Consider the following 16905-nt stretch of genomic DNA (forward strand, 5'->3'; position numbering starts at 1 on the left):
AGGAAGCATAGCATAGTTAATAGAAAACTGGACTCAGAGTCAGGAAGACCTAGATTCTATTTCAATTTCTGACACGGGATTATGACCCTGGGCAAAATATTTAACTTCAAGTCAACTTTCTAAGGCTACAATTTACAGGGAAAACAGTGATCTATATTGGTAGGGAGAAGTTTCCTTACGTTCCTATACCTATGAAATAGCAAGTCTGAGTCAAAAAAAATGTTATTCTTCAAGCAAATACTTGTCCTATGTGTTATTAAGTAAAGCTCACAAATTATCATGCTATGAAGATTTAAATTCTATAAATTCAAATTAACAAATTCTTATTGAATATTTATTGTGTGCAGGATTAAATTTATATTCTACTAGGTGATACGAACACAGATTGGAGTATGCAAAGCAAATTTCAAAAGGAAAAGACGACTTACTAACAATTGGTGTATAGGAGTATCTTGTAGGAGATAAACTTTCAAGGAAGCTGAATACACACACACATACATATATATATATATATATATATATATATATATATATATATATATATATATATATATATACACATAAATATTTTTAAACCAAGGAAATAAGAAAGAAGTTCATTCCAGACATAGGGGATTACCTTTACAAAGACACAGAAGTAGGAAAAAGAATAACATGTTTACTCAGAAGGTCATGTGAACTTGGAAGTAGAGAGCATGAAATATAACATACATTGGCAAAGTAAATGAGAGCCAGTTTGTGGAGAACTATAAATACTTGGCTACATGTTACCTTAGAAATAATAGGAAATCATTACAGATTTTTGAGTAGGGGAATAATATAGTTAGATAAATTTTGGGGGAATATCAATTTGATAATTTGTGTGAATGATGATGATGATGATGATGATGATGTCCTTTGCTCTTGAAGAAGATCATGACATCAGGGAGGTGATGCCATGACAAGCACATGAATCGAATTTGAGTGAACGGGTGCTGTGCTGAGTAACCAGCCTTGCTTTCTCCTCCAGAGCCATTGGGGTCCAGTGGTCAGATATGGATTAGGATGATTGGAGATGGCCCCCTAGAGGTGAGGCAATCGGGGTTAAATGACTGGCCCAAAGTCATACAGTTAGTAAGCATCAAGTGTTTGAGATCAAATTCAAACTCCTGTGCCATTTCTCTGCCTAATTTGTGTGGAAAACAGATTGGAGAGGGGCTATATTTAAATATATCAGGCAAGAGGTGATGAAGATGTGAGGGGGGAGGGTTGGAGATTGTGTGAATACAGGTAAGGAGATGGATGTGATCTGTTGTGCAGGTTAAATCAGCAACACTTGGCCAATGATGGGATATGAAGGCTTATGGAAAGAAAAGATCATTCCAAATTCCATAATTTATAGATCTATCTATCTATTCATCTATCTATCCAAGTGATTATAAGAAAGATACCATTCCCCTCGAAAAAACATTAGAAATATTTGGAAGAGGACAGGGCTTAAGGAAACTACTTTGAACTCTGTTTTAGAAAAGTTGGGTTTGAGATGTATTTGGGATGTCTTGGGGGAGATGTCTAGCAGGCAGTTCAGGAGGCTGTAAATGTTAATTTGGAAATCACCTACTTTAGCATGATCACTGATGAAATCAGGGGATAGAGTATAGAAAGAAAAGACTCAAGACAGATCTTTGGGAGGGTATCCATATTTAGTAGGAAAGAGAAGGATGATTATAGAACAAAGGAGTTTGAGCAGGAATAGCCAGAAAGGTAGAAGAATTGGTCAAGAACAATGCTGTAGAAGGCATGAGAGCAGGGAGCAGAACCTAAATGAATTTGTTGTGAAATTTTGGGCCAACAATTTCATCTCTTTGGATCTCAGTTTCCATATCCATAAAAGACAGGATTAGATTAACTGAGCTTTCTGAAGCCTTGGCATGGTTGGTCATCATCTCTTTAATACCTTCTCCTCTCTAGGTTTTTGTGACACTATTCTGTCCACCTTTTCCTTGTATTTATCTGATGAACTTTTCTCAGATGGATATTCAGCTAAGTTCACTAATTTTTGAACTCACCCGAAATTATGACCTGACTCCACTTCTCTAACTATAGTATTTCATTTGGCGGTCTCATCAGATCCCATGGATTCAATTATAATTGTTATGAAGACAATTTATAGATCTATCTATCTATCTATCTATCTATCTATCTGTCTGTCTTTTTATTCATTTATCCATGTTTCTTTGAACTATATTTTCATTTTTACCAATTGCCTTTTGGACATCTTGAAATGGGTATCTTATAGACATTTCAAACTCAATATGTCCAAAATAGAACTCATTATCCACCAAAATCCTCCTTTTACCTAGATTCTTTATTACTACTTAGAATACCACCATCTTCCTAGTCACTCAGGTACAACCTCAGTTTCATCCTCCTAGGAAGGAATGGAGATGGAATTGGGAGTGGAAGTGGATCATCAAGTTCCCTAAGAAAAGAAGTTTAAGTTGGAAACAGAATGGTTCAAAGTTTCCATTTGGATCAAGCAGGGTTGATTCATTAGTAGTCACTGCATTTCCAGTTTAGAATGAGAAAAAGAGATCCCTCATCACTGAATAAATAAGCAAATAAATGAACAAATAAACAACTGGATGTTTGAAATAATAAGCAAACAAATAATTAAAAAGTCATTTCAGAGCCTCACAAGTGAGTTTGGGGTCTGATAAAGAAGTCTCTTACCAGCTCAATATTGTGATATTATACAATGTGGCAGAAGGTTAAAGTGCTAGATCTGGAGATAAGAAGTATTGGCTACATGTACTGACTTTGACACTTATTAGCTCTGTGACTATGGAAAAATAGGGTAATAAGTGAATTTTAAAGATAGAAAAATCATTACATGAACTAGTGGGCAAGGAAACTCAGTCCCTCTGATGCCTCAGGTCATCTGTAGCTAACACAAAGCCAGAAAACACACCCTTTTCAATGCCTGATGCCTGCCTGCCCTTCCCTAAAGTGTCCTAGCAACTACAGATTTGCTTAAGGATTAATGAGGTCTGGCATATTCCAAATGGTCCAAGAAAATATAGAGAAGGGGAGGACTGGAAGGTCCAGGAAGTTCTTACTTGGCATAAGCCTTCTCAAGCAGACAGGGCCAAAATTCATTGGTCCCTCCACGAGGATAGACAAACAGGTAACTTCTATTGATTGATTTCACTGGGAGTCGGTCGTCCACCACCACATCCACCCACTGTCCACATTGCCAAAACTGAAAGAGAAAAGAGCAAATTCACAATCAGCATGATCCCACTATATACTGTTAATAAGAGAATTGTAAAGCCTTTAGTACAATGGTACACTGTAAGCACTGTGTAAATGTTAGTTACCACTTCCACCACTACCACCATTACTCTACCACTGCTCCCACTACTATCACCACTACTACTACCACCACTACTACTACCACAACTACCCCCTTTGCCACCAGCACCACTACTATCATCACTATGGCAGTTTCAGTACTACTACTACTACTACAACAACTACTGCTATTTCAACATTGTTTGCTAGCTGTGTATGACTTTGGCCAGGTCCTGCCACCTCTCCAAGCCCAGGTCAATATACTTCCACCAGCAGTTTGTTTTAGTATGCCAATGAACTAAGAATGGCTTACCTGTAGGTCAAATCTGGTCTATTGGCTGTTTTTTTATGACTTCCATTCTTCCCCACCCAAATTATTTGCTTTTTTTATTTTAGGTTTTTTCCCCAAGGCAAACAGGGTTAAGTGGCTTGCCCAAAGCCACACAGCTAGATAATTATTAAGTGTCTGAGATTGGATTTGAACCCAGGTACTCCTGACTCCCGGGCCGGTGCTTTATCCACTGCACCACCTAGCCCCCCCCCCCTTTTTTAGGTTCCAAATTATTTGTTTTTAACATTCTTTAAAAAGGTTTTTTTTGTTCTTAATTCTTTTCCTTTCTCTAACCCCTTCTCCATCCATTGAGAAGGGAAGCAATATTATATCAATTATACATACAATGTATTTCCATATTAACCAGGTTGCAATTTTTTAAAAAGCAAGCAAAACAAAGTAAAAAAATATATATTTCAATTTCTGCCCCAGAGTTCATCAGTTCTCTCTCTGGAGGTAAATAACAAATTTCATCAAGAATCTTTCAGAATCATATTGGATCATTGTATCTAGTGGAGGAGACAAGTCTTTCACAGTTGATCATTATTATAATATTGCTACCACTGTGTTATAATCTTCTGGTTATGCTCATCTCACTTTCCATCAATTCATAGAGACTCTCAAGTTTTTCTGAAGTCACCTCCTTCCTCATTTCTCATAGCACAATAATAATCCATCACACTTGTATGCCACAACTTGCTCGGTCATTCTCCAATTGATGGACATTCCCCCAATTTCCAATTCTTTAACCACCACAAAAAATAACATATAAATATCTTTGTACACATAGGTCTTTCCCTCTTTCTTTGATCTCTTTGGGATATTAGCAGTGGTATTGCTGGATCAAAGAGTATGAAAATTTTAGAGCCACTTTCTTGGCATAGATCCAAATTGTTCTCTAGAATGAATAGATCTGTTCACAACTCTACTAATGGTGGATTAGTGTCCCTACTTTTCCACATCCCTTCCAGTACTTATCATTTTCCTTTTGGTTATCTTGGCTAATCTAATAGGTGTGAGGTAGTCCCTCAGAACTGTTTTAATTTGAATTTTTAGCCATTCATAATTTAGAACATTTTTATATGACTATAGATAGCTTTGATTTCTTCTAAAAAACTTCCTGCTCATATCTTTTAACTATTTATTAGTTGGTTCATATTTTCATAAAATCAGTTCCCTATATAATGGAGAAATGAGGCCTTTATCAGAGAAACTCACTGGAAAAAAATCTTTTCCAATTTCTTGGTTTCCTCCAAATTTGTTTGTGTAAAACTTTTAAAAAAATCTTATACAATCAAAAGTATCCATTATACTTCCTATAATCCTTTTTATCTCTTGTTTGGTCATAATTTTTCCCCTCATCCACAGATCTGAAAAATCTATGTAAAATTTTCCATGCTCTTTTAATTTGCATTTATTAAGTTTTCACCCTGTGCCAGTTGTTATGTTAGCCACCAGGAATATAAAGGAAGGAGGCAAACAGTTCTTTTCTTCAAGGAGACATGTACATATATATTGTAACTTCAATATTCAGATTTTCTCTGAAGTCCCTTCTGGGATCCATCAGTTCTAGTGAACTTCTGAAAATCATAATTCAGGAACAGTGTGAATTTCCAGTCCAATTCTCCCCCTTAACCCTAAAATACACATACAGGAGGGAGAACCCAGATCTCTGAACTGAGGACAAAATTCAGAGCTTCAGTTTTGGAGAGTACAGAGTCATCATAATGGCAGTGAGGAGGGAGAAAGAAAAATCCCATATGCATTTTGTGTTGAGCATTCAAAGACCAAAATCTATTACAGACTTGGTTCCTAATGTCAGAGCCTCTTCTTATTAACGGAGAAAACCCCACCTCTAATGTATATAGCGGGAATGTCCAAAAGCTACTGAAAGAACAGCAAAGATTTAACTCCTCTTTTCCTTTCCTTTGCTTGCAGCTGGTGGGCATATTCTACAAGATTTTTGTATTTCTTTAAACTGTTTTAATAACCTATTTTGTTCCATACTGGTCACAAATGATGTGATTCACATCTGTTTATTATTTGCCACAGGGGATTGCAATGGAGAAAGTCAGCGAATAGTGGAATATACAGAATTAAAGAAAACAGTGCTATGTTAGGTGATTTTTTTTTAGTTTCTTTTTTTACTTAAGGGCTGAGTTGAAAGAGCGAATATTTTGGGTTTGATTTTATAAGTCATATAAGTTTTTCCCATACCTAGGTTGGGACACCAACATTTCTCAATTATGTCTGGGCCAAGTACCTTCCCTTCCCTTCCAGACCCTCACTCCCAACTCTTTTCAGTTTCCTTTTGTGTGTTGTCTTCCCCTATTTGATTGTAAGTTCCTTCAGGGCAGGATGTTGTCTTTTTTTAAAATTTAGTTTACCTTGCAATTTGTAGACTCTGAGATATAGTGGGTGTTTACTAACTAACTAATACCAGTTCCTAAATAAGAGAAAAAGACACATCATATGACTAAGAACCCTTTATCCCTTGGTTACAGAGTCACAAATAAACAAGTTTAAGATGCCATACACCACTAGTATTTCATTGAAGCTTCATTGGAGGAAAGTCAGAGTAGAACAGTGGACCAAAGGAAAGTCAAGCAAATTGGGCTACTCAATGAGAACAGAAAGGTGTCAGGAGGTTGGGAATTGTGACCATACTTAGCAACTGTATGAAATTCAGAAATGGAAAGGGAAAAGGGAAAAGGGAAAAGAAGAGGATAAATGTTGTTGCTTTCAAGTTTTCCTCATAGTCAAAGCCGTTCCTTTAAAAAATGGTGTTTGAGCTGAGCCTTGAAAGAATATCATAGATCTCAGGAAATAAGAACAGACTATTAATTGGAGTGAGGAAGAAGTTTTAGGACAATTAGATTGGGCTAATGTATAAAGTAAGTACATGATTTAGAATCAAGAGGACTTGAGTTTGAATTCTGCTTCAGATCCTTTCTAGTTGTGATTCTTGGCAAATCATTTAACCTCTTTTATTCTGTTTTCTCTTCTGAAAAACAGAGTAGTAATAATAATAGCACTTTACTTAGAAGGATCAAAGGAGATAATATAAATAAAGCATTTTACAAACCTTAAAGTCTAGACAAATGTTAACTATTATTGACATTACTACTCATATATACTTTAAAGTAATATAAAAAAGTGAGTGGTTAGGAACAGCAATATGATATAGTAGATAGAGTGTCCAGCCTGTAATGAGGAAAGAAGACTTGAGTTCAAATCTGCCTTCAGACACTTATCAGCTATGTGATAATAGACAAATCACCCAATCTCTATTTTCATTTATTTTTTTCAGATTATTCAAATCTTTTTTTTTTTTTTTTAGATTTTTCAAGGCAATGGGGTTAAGCAGCTTGCCCAAGGCCACACAGCTAGGTAATTATTAAGTGTCTGAGGTCGGATTTGAACCCAGATACTCCTGACTCCAAGGCCTGTGCTTTGTCCACTGTGCTACCTAGCTGCCCCTTTGGGAGCCTTTCCCTGGAATCTTTTTTTTTTTTTTTTTTTTTTTTTAGGTTTTTGCAAGGCGATGGGTGCCACCTAGCCTCCCCTTATTATTCAACAGTCTTGTTGTAAACATAAACATTATCTCACCCCCCACAAAAATAGAGAAACTTCAAGTAAAATAAAGTAAAAGAGAAAAAATAAAGGAAAAAGGTGTGCTTTTGTCTGTATTCAGATACCATCAGCTGTGTCTTTGGGATGGATCACATTCTTTATCATAAATCCATCAAAGAAATTGTTTCAATTTTTTCCCCCATCCTTGCAATTGTTAGTTGTATTTCCCTCCATCCTATTCCTCCCCATCCCATTTATTCTATTTTTCTCACTCCCTTCACTCTGTTCCTCCTTAAAAGTATGTTGTATCTGACTACCCTCTCCCATGATCTCCTCTCTCTTCTATCACCTATATCCCCCCAATCCCCTTTCTCCCATCCCTTTCCTCTCCCTTTTCACTTTGAGTGTATGATAGATTTCTATATCTAATTGTATATATGTTATTTCCTCTCTGAACCATTTCTGATCAGTTCACTCATTCCCCCTCATTCCCCCTTTCACCCCATTGCAAAAGCTTTCCTCACCTCTTTTATGTGAAATAACTTAGCCCATTCTACCTCTCCTTTTCCTTTCTCCCAGTACATTCCTTTTTTGACCATTAATTCCATTTTTATATATTCCTCCTAACTGTTCTAAAAATGAGAAGATTCATAGGAGTTATCAGTATTATCTTCCCTTGCAGGAATGTAAGCAGTTCAATATTATTAAATCCATCTTAATTTACCCTTCCTGTCCCCTCTTTATGCTGCACCAGAGTCCTGTTTTTGAAGATCAAATTTTCTGTTCAGCCCTGGTCATTTCAACAGGAAAGTTTGAAAGTACCTTATTTCATTGAAAGTCCATCTTTTCCCCTGAAAAAGTATATTCCAAGCCTACGAGCCCTTAATGTAGATGTTGCTAAATCCTGTCTAATCCTGATTGTAGCTTCATGATATTTGAATTTTTCTTTCTGGCTGCTTATAATATTTTCTCTTTGACATGAGAATTCTGGAATTTTCCTATAATATTCCTGGGAGATTTTATTTTGGGATCTCTTTCAGGAGGTGATCAGCGGATTCCCTCAATTTCTATTTTACCTTTTGCTTCTAGGATATCATGACAATTTTTGTGAAGAATTTCTTAAAACTGAAGTCTAAGCTTTTTTTTAGTCATAACTTCCAGGCAGCCCAATAAATTTAATAAACATCTCTTCTATAATTGTTTTCCAGGTCAGTTTTTCCAATGAGATATTTCACATTTTCTCCTAAGTTTTCATTCTTTTGGTTTAGTTTTATTATTTCTTGATTTCTCACAGAGTCATCAGCTTCCCTTAGCTCCATTCTACATTTTAAGGACTTATTTTCTTCAGAGAGCATTTGTGTCTCCTTTTCCATCAAGCCAATTCTGCTTTTTAAGGCATTCTTCACCTTATTGACCTTTTGGATTTTTTTTTTCCATTTGACCCAAACTGGTTTTTCAGATGTTGTTTTCTTCAATATTTTTTTGAATCTCCTTCACCAAGCTGCTGATTTGATTTTCATGATTTTCCTACATTGCTCTCATTCCTCTTTCCAATTTTCCCTCTATCTCTCTTACTTGATTTTCAGAAAAAAAAATTTTTGAGCTCTTCCATAGCCTGAGACCAATTCATTTTTTTCTTGGAGACTTTGGAAATAGAAACTTTGTCTTTCTTATCTTCTGAGTGTGTATTTTGATCCTCCAGGGAGCCAAAGTCATTGCCTATGGTCAAATTTCTTTTTTCTTTTGTTGTTTGCTCATTTCCCCAGTCTATGTCTTGATTTTTAACTCTTTGTTAATGTGGAGCTGTATTTCCAGGGTGGAGAATGTATTTTCCCAAGATTTTGAGGGTTTTTGCATCTGTTTTCAGGAATGTCCCCCCAGGGATTTGCAAGTTCTCAATTCCTTCAAGGTCTTATGAGAGGCTCTGATTGCTCTCCTAGTCTGTGTTCTGGCCTGTGGATGACCACAAACATGTCCCTCAGCTCCAGGATTGTGAGGTGGATCCCTGCTCTGTTATGGCAGCAAAGCTTTTTTTTCCTGAGACTGCAGCCTGGATCTGAGCATAGGCAATGTGTCAAAGTCCTGACTTCTGGCCAAGATGGCAGAGAAAAGACAGACACTGTGTTAAGTGCTCCTCTTTCCCCTCAAAAACAACATGAAAGAAACCTCTTAACAGAAATTTGATAGACAAAACGGAGAAAGAGAAACTAGGAGAAGAACACTGACCAAGAAGGTCTGTCTCAGGGGACCATGAGTGAACCTGGAGACAAGAGCAAAATGTCAACATGGGGACAGCAGCTGGGGGACGCCAGGGGGCCAGCCTCAGTGGTAGAGACTTTGGCGAGATCAAATTTTAGCTGCAGTCTTTGGCTGGGGAAGAGGAGCTACCAGAGGGTGAGTTTCAGCACAGAGAGTTTCAGAGCATGCCTGGAGATAATCAGCTGGGCTGTGGACTGAGCTCCAAACTTTCAGCAGAGCCCTTTTCCCAGAACAAATAATAAACAACCCATGACCCCCTCAGGCTAAGGTGTAGGCAACAGAATTCACTCAATGGAAAGAGATTAACTCCCTCCCCCAGGATTTAGCACATAATTCAAGGTCAACTCAGACCCTGAGAAAGTGACCAGCACCCCCTAGTGGCTGGCTCCTGAAATTACTAAGCCAAGTGAACAAAGCCTCTAGGATCTTCAAAAGCAAACCTCTGAGAGCTGGCCCCCCACCCTCAAGACAAGATCCTAGAAATATGAAGAAAGGCCAGAGGAAAGGGGACTCATGGAGAAATATTTAGAAGAAATAGATTCTAACTCAGGGAGATCTAGCACTTCTGAGAATACGAATTGAACTCCAGCCCAGAAAGACTTCCTTGAAGAAATCAGGAAGAAGTTTAAAAATCAATTAAGGGGAGGCTAGGTGGCACAGTGGATAGAGCACTGGCCTTGGAGCCAGGAGTACCTGAGTACAAATCTGGCCCCAGACACTTAATAATTGCCTAGCTGTGTGGCTTTGGGCAAGCCACTTAACCCCATTTGCCTCGAAAAATCTAAAGAAAATCAATTGGAAAAATTGGGAAAAGAAACTCAACAGAAAATTGACACCTTGCAATAAGAAAACAAATCCTTTGAAAATACAATTGGACAAATACAAAATGATTCTCTCAAAACTATACTTGGGCAAATGAAAAACTCCTTCAAAAATAGAATTGACCAACTGGAAAAGGAGTTGCAAAAGGTAAATGAAGAAAATTCTTCTCTAAAAAAAAGAATGGAATCAGTGGAAACTAATGACTTCATGAGACAAAAAGATTGTGTTAAACAAAACCAAAAGATCAAAAAATTAGAAGAAAATGTAAAATACCTCATCAGCAAAATCACTGACCTCGAGAATAGATCAAGAAGGGACAAACTGAGAATTGTAGGCCTTCTTAAAAACACTGAAGAGCAGGACAGCTAGGTGGTGCAGTGGATAGAGCACAGGCCCTGAAGTCAGGAGTACCTGAGTTCAAATCCAGCCTCAGACACTTAATAATAATTACCTAGCTGTGTGACCTTGGGCAAGCCACTTAACCCCATTTGCCTTGCAAAAAAAAACTAACCCCCCCCCAAAAAAAAACACTGAAGAGAAAAAAGCCTGGACTTAATATTACAGGATTTAGTGATGGAAAATTGCCCTCATATCATGGAATTAGAGGACAAAATAATTATTGAAAGAATACATTGATCCCCTCTGGAAAGAGATCCTAAAATGAAAACCCCAAGGGATGTTGTAGCCAAATTCCAGAACTATCAGATCAAAGAAAAATCCTGCAAGCAGCCAGAAAGAAAAAAATTTCAATACTAAAGAGCCACAGTAAGGATTATGCAGGACTTGACCACATCAACATTAAGGGATTGAAGGGCCTGGAATCAGATATTCTGAAGAGCAAGGGAGCTTGTAATGCAGTCAAGAATCCACTATTTGGTAAAGTTGAACCTTCTCTTCCAGGGGAAAAAGATGGACATTTAATGAACTGGGAGACTTCCAATATTTCCTGATGAAAAGACCTGAGCTAAATTGGACATCAAACAGGAGGCTCAAGAGATACATGAAGGTAAAAAAAAGGGTTAAGAATGTAACAGAGTCCTTCCCCAGGGATAGCAGAGAGACTGCTGTATTCTCCCCAAACCCCCTTACTGTTCCATCAGTGACCTGTATACTTTGGAAGCAGTTGCTACAGGTGGTTCCCTGCCAGGTGGCTCCCAGGCCTGCTCATTGTTTCTGTGGCTGTGGCTGCCTGTGCTGGACTGAGCTCCATGCTCTGTAGGGCAGGTTTTCTCACTGACCCTCCAAGTTGTCCTTTGCAATCCGTGGACTGAGAGGTCTGGTGCTGCCACAGACACAGGTGCCCCCAGGGACCCAGGTGCCCCATGGACTGTTTCAGGATGGCTTAAATCAGTTTGCTCCGGTATTCTCCTGAGACCCTTTCTAACCCTGGTGTTACAGACTCTTCCCATGGATCTTCCAAGTTGTCTTGGGCTGGAAAAATTGTTTCGCTCAGTCTTTCTGTAGGTTCTGTCACTCTAGAATTTGATTAGAGTCATTATTGAAAGGCATTTGGAGTGGTTTGAGGGAGAGGTTCTGGGATCTCCTGTCTTCACTCTGCCATCTTGGTTCTGCCCTCACCTAATTTCTTCATCTATAAAATGGGGATAATAATAAAACTCTTTCATAGAGTTTTGTGAAGATCAAATGAAATAATAATTGAAAATTGCTTAGCACTGTCTGGCCTATAGTAAGCACTATGTAATAGTTAACTATTATTGTTGTTTTGATCATGATAGTATAGATATAAAATGATTTCACATTCATTTGCTCATTTAGGATTACATAGCATATATGAGCTTAAAGGGATCTTTTAGATCACCTGGCCAAATATCTTTAGGCCACAGATGAGAAAGCTGAAATCCAGTGAGTAGAAATGACTTGTCTAAGGTCACATAAAATAAAATAACAAAGCTTGTATTAATTTTATTTGACTTCTATGCATAATTTCTGGATATATTATCTCATCCCATTCCATTACCTAAAGAGTTTTCTTAACAAAGAGAAACAACTGAAGATGGTCCTAGATGTGAGGCAATCAGGGTTAAATGACTTGCCCAAGGTCACACAGATAGTAAGTACAAAGTATCTGAGACCAGATTTGAATTCCTATCCTTCTGACTCCAAGGTGAGTACTTTTTCCACTGAACCACCTAGCAACTTCTCTTCATCTATAAAATGGCCTGGAAAAAGAAATGACAAACCACTCTAGCATCTATTTCTTTTTGCCTCATTCTGCATCATTTAATACAAATCTTTCCTTTTTTTTCTTAGAATATCTCTTTATCCTATCTTACATGTGGTGACATTCCATTATATCATTTCCCAATTGATAGACATGCTCTTTGTTTACAGTTTCTTGCAAAAATGAAATTTGAACTGTGTTTCTCTGACTTCAGGCCAAGTGCTTTATCCTTCAGACTTTGGGTCTGGTATCATGGAAAGAGAATTTAGAGAACCTGGGTTCAAAATCCACCTCTAATGTGAATTCTCTGGGTGATACTGGGCAAGTCACTTTCCTCATTCCAGACCTCAGTTTTTTCATTTGTAAATTGAACAAGTTGCTCTAGTTTGTCTCTTAGTTAGATTTGATGATCTGAGTCCCAGGGTGAATGGGCTCAGATGCATTAAGTGCGAGGGCATGCGAACAAAGAAAATTGATGGGGAATGGAGAGTTATTAGCAGTCATCTATTTATAAATGAAGTGGAACCCTCAATAGGACTATCTGGACGACTGGAGGTCACAGATGTTCTCCCTTCAGATCAAACTGAGGAACCTCTCTGAGAACACAGAAGGAGAGGTAAGGACATCAGCACAGACAGCATAAAGAAGATGTTTTCACAGTGATTAGTAAAGCGATGTAGTGTGGCATCATTCTAGCTCCAAGACGTGTCTGAGGCACTTTTCTAAAAGTAAGTAATCTATCTGGAGAAGAGGGCTCCAAATGGGGACTGGGTTGGACAGCAAGAAAAGTAACATTACTACTATGACTGTAAGGTCATAGGAAATAACAAAGATGTTATCATGCATCCTAGGAGACTGTATGGTTTGAAGGGAAGTACATTGTGCAGTGAACCCTCTCTCTCTAAATCATAGTCAGGAGGCTTGAATTCAAACCCTAACTCTTCTACTACCTAGCTGTGTGATCTTGCAGAAATATTATCTTCTATAAAAGGTCTTAGATATTTCATCTTTAACATTCAGAGGTAAGACATCAAGATCCCTTCCACCAAAGTTCTAATGAACTCTTCACCCTTAATAATCAATCAACATTTTTAGTGCCCACTATGTACTAGACACTAAGATACAAATAACTCAACAAGCTAGTAAGTAGTTTTTAAGTACTTTCAATGTGCCAGGATAGTGTGCTTCCCATGGATATGGATCATGAGATTGTTCCCTTAGGGACATGAAAGATGCTCCAATCTAAATACCCATTTCACAAATAAGGAAACTGAATCTCAGAGAGGGGGAAATTTCTTCACAGGACCATTGTATTTCAGAATTAGAAGGAACCCATGAAGTTATCTAGTCTACTTCATCCTAGGTCCTATCCTTGTGTCCTTAATACTTGACTTGTAAGGTAAAATGCTTAATAAATCCTAGCTGAGTAACTGACTACTACATACCTGACATAGATTCATCAAGATTTGTCCATCCAGTCTTTGTCTAAAGAACTTCAAAGAAAGAACACCTATTACCTTCTAAAGATTGAAAGGGATAGTGGTAGGATTCCAAACTTAGGTCTTCCTGATGCCCAAGTTAAACTCTCAATCCACTGTCACCTAGCTGTCAGCCATGCCATATTATGGATACTATTAAACTCCTAGTATTTTTCAATGACCTTCCTGTAAGAAAAGAAAAAAAATATGTATATACCTTGAAATGGAAAATCCCGGCATATCCTTGTGTGAAGTTTTGGTTTGTTGGCACAATCTTTGCCAGAAGTTCCAGTTTGTTGGTCAAAGAGCCCAGTGCTGCTAGAAACCAGCAGTCACCTGTCAAAAGATAAAGAAAAATTACTTGCACAATATAATCCCAAAGGTTAGAAGTGCTCAGAAGTCAGCAACTCCAACTTGAATTCTTCCAAGAATTCCCTTGATAACATCCCCAAGAAATGGTCATTCAACTTCTCTCAGAGAACTCCCAGAGATGATGAAGACTTCATCATTTCTTAAAGACCCCATTCCTTTCCTGAACAGTTCCATTTACCAGCAAGTCTTTTCTCAATCTGATCCAAATGAAGCAATGCTATGTCATAGGAACTCTGCACCACAAATTTTTCATTTTCTTTCTCTCACAATTATAGGAATTAAAATTAGGAAGGACTTTAGAGATTATTTCATCCAATTCTCTCAGTTTAAATAAAAGGAAATGGAGGTTCAGAAGGTTGATTGAGCTTTCCACATCTACATAGTTTGTACATAGCAGGACCAGAATTGATACTGAGGTGTTTTGACTGCAAATTCAGTGCTCTCCTAGTGGACTACTCTTACACCACACTGACTCTCTCAACACATAATACTATATTTTTTCTCTGATTGAGATGATTCTCTGATGAATTTTGGAATATATTTTTATTGTTTATATCTAGGAGAAACAGACAAGGGGCTGATGGTTGAGAAGATTCCTCCAAAAGGGGTCAGAGGGTCAAATCATTTCCAGATAGTAGACATATTTGTCATGCCCAAAGAACCTCAATTTGCTGCATTATCTTAAAAGGCAGATGAACCTTTGGTGGTGTCAGTCAAATAGTCAATCAATAAATTTAAGTGCCTACTCTTTTGTGAATTTCATATCCATATAAAATATAAAGAAATATTCTCTTCTGTTAGTGGAAAGTTCTTAAGGTTGGTATTTTGTGACACTGATCCTTACTTCACAAAACTGCTTTAATTCCATGGGCACTAGCTTCCCTGACACTTCACTTTCTATAGGACTTCTCATTTGGTTCTTTTCCTGGGTCTGTTTTTCCTAAAGATCAATTTTTCTTTTAATACATTTTTATTGATGTCTTTTGTTCCTACATGGCCTAAATCCCCAGTTTACAAATTTTTCTTAACATCTAGCTATGCAAATGATCTAGGATTTTGGCACTATAAAGGAACTACTAGTGTGTGAACTTCTTCCAAAAACTTTTTAAAAATTAATTTTTAATGAACAAAACCTATTTTCTCTTCCTTTTGATAACTCCTGTCTGAAAAAAAAATAAAAAGGAAATTCTTGTAACAAATATGCATAGTCAAGTGAAAGATAGTCTTATATTTGATATATTCAAAAATATAGTCACATTGAACTCTACCCTGATCAGAGTATATCTGAAATTTTGTGCTCAGTCTAGATGTCTCAATTATGATGAATATTGATATGCTGGTAAATATTAAGAGGAAGGCAATTAGGGTGGTAAAGATTCCATGAAAATAAGTTGAGAAAATTGAAGATGTCTATTTAAGAGGAGAGAAGACTGAAGAAGAGCATATCTTTTAAGTATCAGAAGTTATGTGAAAAAGAGATTCAATGATTAGTGGTAAAAATAGCAAAGAGGTTTTTTACATTTACTATCATGTGTTTTGGGGCTCTTTGATGTCAGGAAATCTTTCCAGATGATGGGTACTATCAAAAAATGAAGCTCTGGGGGACACAGAGAAAGACCCTGCCCTCATGGACATTTGAGTGGAGGAAGACAATGTATAAATAACTGAGCACATAGAAGATATATAGAGTAGATGGAAGGCAACCTTAAGGGAAAAGCATTAGCACCTGGGATGGTGGGAAAATACCTCCTGAAAAATTAAATGAAAGCAGAACCTCGAAGGAATCCAAGGAAGAAACAAAGAGGAGAACAGGACCATCCCGAACATGGCAACCAGAGCAAAGGTCCAGAGAGGAGAGGCCCATTGTTGCATTCAAGGTCTAACAAGAAGGTCAATGTAGCTGGATCATGCAGTGTGAAGGACAGTAAAGTTTAAGAAGGCTAGAAAGGTAAGAATGGGCCAGGTTGGGAAGAGGTTTAGAATTGAAAGTCAATCATTAAAGCTGGACAGGGAGGTAGGTTTTGACCTAAGTTATTTCAAGTCTCTTCTGACAACTATATCTTTGATCCTTTGCTGGTTGGGATGCTCTAGTCATCCCACCAATGAAGGGAAACCCCACCAATTCATCCTCAAGGACAGATCTAGGCTATGACTTCAAGATTCCCTACTTGGAAAGGAAAATGCCATGATCTTACCTGCTTCTCCTTGATGAATATCAAATTTGCTTATGCCATCCAGAATAAAGTGAGGGGATTCGGTCCCTGATAGTTCCTTAGAAAGAAAATAAAAGCCATCATTATGAATCTTCTCCTACCATTATGACCTGGTGAGATGTTTTTGAGGATCTGAGGTTATTCTTAATTAGATTTTTAAAACCTCAATTGAGAACTTTTAGTTTAATTCTGAGATTTTGCCTTTAATAAATCACCATTAAACATTTATTAAGTGCCTACTATGTGCAAAGCAATGGGCTAAGGATGGGGTTACAGAAAGAACTCTAACAAATGTCAGTTAGTTAGCAGCAATTACTGAGCAATTACTAGAAGCTTGTGGTT

The 16905-nt window shown here is 37.5% G+C and overlaps 1 protein-coding gene across 1 annotated transcript in view; it reads right to left on the reverse strand.

The window, feature by feature from the left end:
- Nucleotides 1-16905, reverse strand: part of CAPN13 (calpain 13) — a 117359-nt gene that overhangs the window by 63982 nt on the left and 36472 nt on the right. Inside the window, exons 3-5 of the mRNA XM_074235031.1 lie at nucleotides 16546-16621; nucleotides 14196-14314; nucleotides 3099-3241 (exon numbers count right to left, since the gene is read on the reverse strand). Of these exons, the coding sequence (XP_074091132.1) occupies nucleotides 3099-3241; nucleotides 14196-14314; nucleotides 16546-16621 (338 nt within the window). The remainder of the gene's footprint in view (nucleotides 1-3098; nucleotides 3242-14195; nucleotides 14315-16545; nucleotides 16622-16905) is intronic.

The sequence above is a fragment of the Macrotis lagotis genome, chromosome 1, assembly GCF_037893015.1.
Source record: "Macrotis lagotis isolate mMagLag1 chromosome 1, bilby.v1.9.chrom.fasta, whole genome shotgun sequence".
Taxonomy (NCBI): domain Eukaryota; kingdom Metazoa; phylum Chordata; class Mammalia; order Peramelemorphia; family Peramelidae; genus Macrotis; species Macrotis lagotis.